We start from the raw sequence: 9,394 nt of genomic DNA, 5'->3' as shown, positions 1-9,394 counted from the left end.
TGCTTTTTTTCCCCATCTATGTGGAAAAAAGCTTGGTTTCTTTCCCCTGGCCGTGCTGAGAGCATCATGTCACCGGAAAGCCGCTTCGACAGACGCCTCACTCACGGGCTGGGGCGTGGTCATGGATGGCAGGGCTCTGAGGAGCTTCCTCCCAGACCTCAGGGGTCACCATGTAGACAATGTGTCGATGTTCTCCTACTTGATTCATTAGGAGGTTCTAAGATGGCGCCCTCTATCCAGATTGGCGCATCAGATCCTCCTGTGGTCCCAGGGGAAATTGTTATCTCTCAGAGCAATGCACATCCCAGAGGACCAGAATCAGTGAGCAGACATCCTGTCGAGGCAGGGGCTGAGGCCCGGGGAATGGAGACTTCACACAGAGGTGATGAAGCCGATATGCGAGAGGTTCGGCCCAGTGGAAGTGGATTTGTTCGCGTCTCGAGGGACGTCCCACTGTCCACTGTGGTTTTCTCTCACCCATCCAGCCCTATTGGGTTTGGATGCAATGGTACAGATGTGGCCGAGGCTATGCCTGTACGCTTTTCCCCCGCTCTGCTCCCGGTAGTTCTGGAGAGGGTCCGTCGAGACGGGATCAGCCTACTTCTAGTTGCCCCGTACTGGCCGGCCCGGGTATGGTTTTCATCATAGCACTCCTGGCAGGCCAGCCTTGGCAGATCCCTCTGAGGAGGGATCTGCTTCCACAGGCTGGGGTCTCAATATTCACCCTTGACCAGACCTGTGGAAACTTTGGGCATGGCCCCTGAGGGGGCTTAGTACCTAGAGGTTGGCCTGTTGGCTGGAGTGGTTGAGACCATACTCAGTTCCAGAGCTCCTTCCATGAGGAGATTGTACGGCCTAAAGTGGAATGTGTTTCCACTTGGTGTAGAGAGCGTGAGGTGGACCCAGTTAACTGCCCAGTTGGCTTCAGTGCTGGAGCTCCTCCAAGATCGTCTCTCGGCTTGTCTTACCCCGTCCACACTCCAGGTGTACGTGGCTGCCATTGCGGCTTTCCACGCTCCTCTGGGTGATGGGCCTCTGGGGAGACATCAGCTGGTCCTACGTTTCCTCCGTGGGGCTCGGAGGATGAGACCTGTGGCTCGTACCGGTGTTCCCACATGGGACCTGGCAGTGGTTCTCGAAGGGCTGGTCGAGGCCCTTCATGTAGACTGTGAGCCTGTGTTGTGTCAGCTTTTTGAGGAAAGCAAGTTAAATTTGGTACAGTACAAAACACTGTTAATTTGATTTAGGATGGCAAAACCTACACAATAACCCCCTATCATGACCCTCAGACAGGGCCACAGAACCGCTTCAATGTGGCCCTCAGTAAAACCAGAGTGAAGATAGAGATGACATTTGGCATCCTAAAGGCACGTTTCAACTGTCTCTGGCGCTTAAGAGTCACCAGACCGGGCATCAGAGATAGTGGCTGCATGTGCCATTCTGCACAATATAGCCACCATTAGAAAGGAGCGAGAACCACCACAAAACCAGCTTCTCCCCAATGAAATTGACCCGATCACACTTGACCACCCAGCTGGTGCAGCTGTAGATGCAATCACCATACAATATTACACTTAATAAAAGCACAGTGAAACTGCAGATAGGTCTCAAACTGTTTTATTGGTTTTGTGGGATGGGAGGGAGAAAGAGAGCAAGAGAAAGTTGCATTAATAAATATTCATACTAATTTGTTGGTTAAATAAGTTCACATACTGAGATCAGTTTTATCCAGCTGTTTCATCTCAAATTTTTTTTTTTTTTTTTTTTTTTTTTGGGAGCCTCCTCAGCTCACAGTCCAGCTCCTTTAGTGTGTAGTCTAGTTTGAGACTCCTTTTGTAAAGGGCCCTGACTGAATCTGTTTCCACCTGAAACATAATTCCACCACAAACATGATCATTACAAGTTTTCTGGAGGCTAATCAAATCACAAAAAGTTCCTTGACTTCCTACAACACAGGACTGAATGTAATTTATGGCAAGGGTTTTAAATCCTTACCTTGTTCACATTTCTTCTGAAGCCCATTGAGGTAAAGGCCTCAGTTTCTGGGGCAGGTTGTGAAAAATCCTACAATAAAAGAGATGTGGAAGGGCCAGTCCCTTTTTTATGCCACACATTAAAATGTTTGCCATAATAAAAAGCCCAGTGCATTCCCCTCAGCAACTGTCTCAGAACACACAGGTGGAAATTAAATATAAATTCAAAACAACATTTCCAAAACTGGTAAGTTATGTTGCTTGTGGTTCCCCCCCTCACAAACCTTTTCACATGATGAACACAAAAGACACAACCAATGGATACACTGGCACATTTGTATTCATTCATGTACTACACAGTACAACACACACACACACACAAAATCTTTTTTTTTTACTCCTCTAATTTTTTTTTCATTTACTTACAGTAAGATATGTGTGACCATCATATGACAGTAAAAGAGCACACACAAACCTTATTCTAATATGGAATTGTATTGGAATGGTAAAGAGTGTTAGTAGGTGACAGGAGGGCCTCCACTCAAGGAGACAAAATGATGAACACGTCTAAGAATGTTCCACATATGGTTGAAATACCATAATTTGCAGAGAAAGATAACATTCTGGGAGTCAAGACTATAAAGGAGAAATGATGCCCTCCCTTCACTGTCACACTCTGCAGCCACTCTGTGTGACTGTACGACTGCTGGCCTTTTCTTGCAAGAAAATACACCTCATCAAAGACTATTGGAAATGTTTGTCTTTTATTCAGTGATAGAATTTTGTTTGCCACCACACCTCCCTGAAGGTTCTCGAAGCGACAGTAAAGCGACTCAAATTTGGCCTTACTCGTAGCCCAGCCTCCCTCATAGTCATACCATTGACAAAGACACGTGCAACTAGAGTGGCTTGAATTTCATCTGAGACTGCTTGTCTTCTTGCCTTTCGTCCTCCTCCTTATCCCTCCTCTATCTCCTCGTTCATGTCTTTCTAGATCCATTGTTCCAAAACTCAATAAACTGATTTGGGCCCTTTTATCTATCTATTGAAGGATCTGATTGATGTGTGTTAAATTTTGACTCCTAGTGTTTCCACCTGGGTATTTGTGTGCTAACTGAGCTGAAGCTGTGCTGACTTGAGTGAACAATATTTAATGCTAGTGCTTTATACATGCCAACATGGTGTAGGCAATGAGAAATGAAGGGATTTGTGTGTTGAGTATTGCAGTGACAGTTCAACAAATTTGACTCATGTCTCAAAACAGGGAATAGTGTTTATAGTTTAGTGAAATGGGTGTGCTTTTTGATAAATGGCATTATGGTTTTGAAATTTTAGTTCAAAAGCCTGGTTATAGTGTTTAAGCAATCGAAAAAAACTGTAATACTTGAAAAAAGTAGTAATGTATTGCATACGTACCCAGTGATACTTGCTTAGTCGAGGAGCCAACACCAGGGTCAGGTTGTACAGCACCTGTAATCCCATCCATAATTGGCCGTCCCTTATTGCTACTCAGACCCAACTCCTCTGCCAGTGTATTCTGGAGGAGTGGCCCTCCACTGGTTTTCTGAATTTCACTCTTTTTTCTGTTTGCTGCAAACAAGTGTTTGTGATAAAATGTTCACAAAAATAATAAAAGGTTGTGGCAAATACTCACCACTTTGAATTATATTTTTATATTTTGTCTTTATCTGGAGTTAGGGTTGCATCTAAAAATCAATGAATATTAATCTTTCTTAGTATATACATGCACATTTTTTATATATTATAAAAATGTAGGCTAGATTATACACACACATATACACATACATATATACATAATTTTACATGAATATAGAACATATTTGTTTAACTTACGCATTAACGCAATCAGCAATATTTCTCAAACAGTCTTCTCTTGCTTTGGCAGCAGAGAACGTATTGCTTTGAGCTTGAAATACATGTTTAAATTCATCAGAATTCTGAATGATTATCTCTTGCTCCTCCGCGGAAAAATATATCACTCTTGCTCTATCCATACCGAACGCGATTGGTTGTTCGGTGCCAACACCATACATTTGGTACGTGCACGTGCTCGTGGAGTAATCATAGCTTAAGGGTCAAAGCCTGAGTTGACAGAGAAAGTTGATGAGCTGCGTCATGGTACCAATAAAGCCTGCTTGCATCAGTTTGGTTTTGTCAACTCAAAACTATTCCTGTAACCCCGAGTTTGTTCAGCTACCTTCATGGTACAGGCCCCAGGGCGGCACAAGGTTATTGAAGCTCCTTCGGGCTGCGCACAAACTTTGGTTATGGACAAACGACCATCTATTGTCTCTAAGAGCAATAGACATACCGGGGCGCATGAATCAGGTGGCAGATGTGTTGTCTCGCAGTGTACCTCTGTCAGGAGAGTGACAACTCGATCCGGAGGTAACTCAATTGATTTGGAACACGTTTGGGGCAGCAGACGTGGATCTAATCGCGAAAAGTCATTCAGCGCAATGTCCGAAATGGTTCTCGCTGAGCAAAGAAACGGGCTCACTGGGGTAGGATGCGATGCAGGTCTCCTATATGCGTTCCCTCCCTTTCCCATAATTTGGTTCGTTCTCAGTCATATTTGGGTAACGAACCAGCCGTTGTTATTAATAGCCCCATGTTGGCCGAACAGACCATGGTTTCGTCTCCTTCACCATCTTTTAACGTGTCCACCAACCCAGTTACCGATCAGACCAGATCTCCTGACGCAATTGAACGGCAAACTCTGGCACGAATATCCTCAGAAATTGTGCTTCTGGTCATTGGGAGCGACACTAGCCTTTTGGTCTGTTCGCACAGGGTCAGGGACATTGTTCTAAATGCTCGTAATCCATCAACTAGGGCGCTGAATCGGAACAGGTGGAAACTTTTTTTCAAGTTGGTGTAACGACAAATAAATCCCCAAATGTGCTCTATAAGGGATATTCTGGAATTTTTGGGCTGTCGTTGGGCCGATTGTCCTCTACAATAAGGGTTTATGTGGCCGCGTTATAAGCTAACAGAGGACTTATAGATGGTTGCTCTATTGGGAACAGTGGCGGCTCCAGAGATTTTCTGTTGCAGGTGCTATGGGGATGCTCAACACTTAAGAGAAGGTGCTTTGAATTTTGGGGCATTTCATTATGGAGGTCGCATTGGACCACCATAATGAAACGCCATCATGAACAACACCATAATGAAAGTATACACATGCGTACATGCCCGCATTAACTATACTCGTTCTGCGACTATAAGCAGTATATATATATATAGGCCTACTGTATATATATGTAAAAGTATTCAACGCAAGGGGTATAGACAGGGACGCAACTACCCAGTGTCAGAGGGGTATGCAGCAACAATTTTGGCAATCATCAATCTGGTGCACTTTGAGAGTTAAAAATTAAAAGCTCCAACCCATATTCAGTGTGCAAATTAAACAAAGAAAAATTCAAACCTCTTTTAGTGCAGTGTCAGTCTATATTACACTACTACATAATAATAGTTATAATATTAATCCCATGATAGTAATAGCCATATATTGTAAAACAAATGCACTGAAAAATAAAGGAAACTTCCATAATTAATTTTGTACTAATTTCTATACTTGAAAGACTATATTTCTATACTTCACATTAAAGATGTGATTGGGCCAGCCCAGTGTCAATCAAGAAAAGAACCAATGGGCCGCTGAGCTAACTTACGTGTTTCATGGGTTTCATGGGGTGTCAGAAAAAAAACAACTAACGCTGACTTTTTTTTAACCAATGCATTACACCGGCACTAACCCATGCGCCGCCAATTAAGCAAAACAAAACGAATGGGCCGCCGATGTACGAGTTTTATGGTCCGTTAAGACAAAAAAAAAAAAGTATGAGATGTATCGGCCCAAAAAGCACGTCGGCCCACCGGGAATCTCCCGGTAGTCGCGATGGCAAAGTAACCTACATGCCTGGACGTCACACTTTAAATCCTACCTGTTGCCTTTCACCATCCACTTATTTACAGTAGCTGCTGTCGCATCATTTGACATGCCATCTCCTTTTCCTCTTTCTTTTTCTATTTTTAGTCCCCGACAGCTTTTTTGCTTTATCCATCTTTTTCGCCGACAACTCACTAACGTTACTCGTTCCTGCTCGCTCCGCGCTCACGGCGACCGCGCCCGTGCCCGCCCGCGTGCGTCCGCTCGCGATTTTTAAATTATTATTTAATTCCTATTTTTAACAACATGAAAAAGACTATTCAAACATGACAATCAAATATAAATATAAAAAAATTACAGACATTTCTTGGGGGTGCTGGGCAGGTGCTATGGCTATTATAGGGGGAGCTACAGCACCACCTAGCTCCCCCCTGGCGCCGCCACTGATTGGGAAGCATAATTTGGTGGCTGTTTTTTTTTTTTTTTAAAGGCGCTAACCGCTTAAATCCTCCTTGTAGAATCACAATCTTAATATTGTTCTTAACAATCTTTGCATCTTTCCATTTGAACCATTGTCATCAGCAGATATTAAATGGCTTTCTTTGAAACTGCTTTTTGAACATTTCTTCTGCAAAACACGTTAATGAATTGCATCCGCTCTCTGGGGCCCCGCAATGTTTAAAGTGGGGTCCAGAAGATTCCAAAGTGACGTTGTGGCCAAACCCGTCTTTTTTCCCCAAGGTATTGTTGATGATATTATCGGCCGATCACTCAGTAGACCTCGAGATGTGTCAGCAGCTTTATCCTGTGAGATCTCCGTCTTTATGTGGATAGGACACTTCCTGGAGAACTACTTACCAGTTATTTGTTTGTTTTGCAGACGGTAATAAGGGTAACAGACTTGCTAACAGACTTTGGATCGCAGAGTTTATCACAAGCTCTTATGTCTCTGCCCATAGAATCCTGCCTAATCCAGTGAAATCTACCACTCTATGTGCTCAGTAGCAACATCATGGGTGGCATTACTGGAGTTCAACTCGCAGACATTTTCACGGCGGCAACCTAGAGCTCACAGTCCAGCGTTTTCACGCTTCTGTAGACTTAATGTGGTTTCTGCCCCAAACAATTGCTCAACAGCAGTACTGGGTGAAAAAGTGCGCCTATAAAAGGAAATCATCAACTGAGACAGATTTTTGAATAAAAATTTAACAATCTCATTTGTTTCTATGTTGTTCTTTTTACATTGCATGTTTGAGTTGTGTTGATTTTACTTACCTTTATTGGGAGATGCATGCTGATCAAACCCTCGTGACAAATTTGATATTCGTCTTCCACACAGTTATGCCCTCAGGCGTTCTATAGCCAAGGAAATAGAACGTTGGTTACGTATGTAACTTGGTTCTATGGCTGGCTTAAGACCGCCAGAGTCTCTGGTCACTCGTGCCAACGAGAAGACTCGGAGGAAGAGATGACATGTAAAGAAGGCATTTATAGATTAATACCTACGCATCATTAAGGTCACAGGGTGACAGCTTTTATATTAGGTTCTCGACTAGGAAGAGGACATGAAGATTTTCCACTCAGTTATGCCATAGAACCAGGTTTTTTTTTTTTAACAGAAGCATGTTCTTTCTTTTGATATATTGCATGTTCAGATATTCAAACCAAAATAATTTGGGGCCCAAGAATATTTTGTGATATTGATTAAAAAAAAAAAAGCCTGATGAGGAAAGAGTTAATAATTATTATTTGCAGTGGAAAGTTTGGAAAGCACTGGTGGCAGAATTATGCTAAATTTATATGCTCTATTTATTTATGTTTTACATACATGCTATTAATTTATGTTTCCAGTGAAATCAAACTTGAGAGGACTTGAGAGGCCACAACAGGCCTCCTGAGACGTGCAAGATACTATAAAAACACTAGCATGCACTGGTGACTCCACAGTCCAACTAAATCAGCGTTCATTTCATTCTAAATAGAGTTCATTACCTGCAATTTTAATGAAGATGCAGTGATGGTCATTTCAGAGTATATAACATAAGGTATTTCTAATAATGTTTGTAAAGTTAAAAACAACAACAACAGTTTTTCTTAGACTGTGTTTAATTATTACTGTGCTAACCATTAATTCAATTGAATGATTATTATATTACTGATCACACTTAAGACTTTACAGTTAGGGTCACAATACATGTATAAGACACTGTGGCTAAACATTCTGAGCTGAATGTTTATTTATTTATTTATGGTGTAAATACATATGAACTTTGTTTGCTCTCTTCCTCAGGTTAATGAAAGTTTTCCTTCTGTAAGGAAAATGGAAAATGGAACATATGTTTACTTCATGTTGTTTGAAAATCTTGGGTGCATAAGATATGCTTTCTTCACTTTGGGGTTTATTTTTTACTGTGCTATTATATTCTTTAATGTTCTTATTATTCTTGTTATAATTCTGGAGAAGACATTGCACAAGCCCATGTACATTTTGATGTCATGCTTGTCCATCAACTCTGTATATGGCACAGCTGGTTTTTTTCCAAGGTTATTGACAGACCTGCTCTATGATGCACATAGAATCTCCTTTGAAGCATGTATCATACAGAGTTTTGTCATTTACTCATATGCAGCTTTTGAACTTACAATATTGATGTTAATGGCATTTGATAGGTTTGTTGCAATCAGTAAACCTTTGCATTACAACAACATAATTACCACACGGTTTCTAACTTTTCTAATAATTATAGCATGGGTTTATCCATTTACTTTTGTTGGTACTGGTGCTCTTTTGACTGCAAGGTTGACAATCTGTGGTAACAAATTGCTAAAGGTGTACTGCCACAACTATGAAATTGTCAAACTCTCATGTGTGAACATTACTATAATTAATATTTATGGCCTGATTGTAACTATCACAACAATTTTTATCCCTTTGAGTTTTATACTGTATACCTATGTCAGAATTATTATAATTTGTCAAAGAAGCACACGAGAGTTCAGGAGCAAAGCATATAAAACTTGTATTCCACACATGGTGATCCTTTTAAATTTTTCAGTTGCACTTTTTTGTGAGCTCACTTTGAGTCGATTTGTGAATGGGGAACTTCCTATAGCGCTGAGTGTTGTCATTTCACTTGAATTTATTGTTATACCACCCTTTGTAAACCCTATTGTTTATGGTCTAAACTTTCCTGATATCCGCAAAAAAATTAGGCATCTTATAAACGCCTCCAAAAAGCCTGCTTTGTTTCTGTTGTAATACTGTAACACAGAAAACCAAATTTGAAGAAATTTAAAGATAATTGTTCAATCAAGCAGTCACTCACCTTCTAGTTGTGAGTGATTGCTTTGACCTCCTCAGTAAATGCATTTTTGTGAAAAATTGTATAAGGGTTTTAGAAACACAATCAGAGAGTATCTTTCTTAATCTACTGAATAAAGGGGCCATCCATATCATATGAGCTCAGATTATAACTTTATATATAGAATATAAGATTCCATGAAA

At 41.2% G+C, this 9,394-nt stretch overlaps 1 protein-coding gene across 1 annotated transcript; it reads left to right on the top strand.

Annotated features, from left to right (window-relative positions):
* Nucleotides 1–8,209: 8,209 nt before the first annotated feature.
* Nucleotides 8,210–9,148, top strand: LOC307167856 (olfactory receptor 51I2-like; the record flags this gene model as incomplete). Its single annotated transcript, XM_079887160.1, has 1 exon — nucleotides 8,210–9,148. The coding sequence occupies one exon, from the start codon at nucleotides 8,210–8,212 to the stop codon at nucleotides 9,146–9,148; it is 939 nt and encodes a 312-aa protein (XP_079743286.1).
* Nucleotides 9,149–9,394: the final 246 nt, after the last annotated feature.

This window comes from Squalius cephalus (assembly GCF_949319135.1).
Source record: "Squalius cephalus genome assembly, chromosome: 11".
Lineage (NCBI taxonomy): Eukaryota > Metazoa > Chordata > Actinopteri > Cypriniformes > Leuciscidae > Squalius > Squalius cephalus.
Note: the sequence above shows the minus strand (reverse complement) of the source record. Positions and strands in the feature narration are given on the sequence as shown.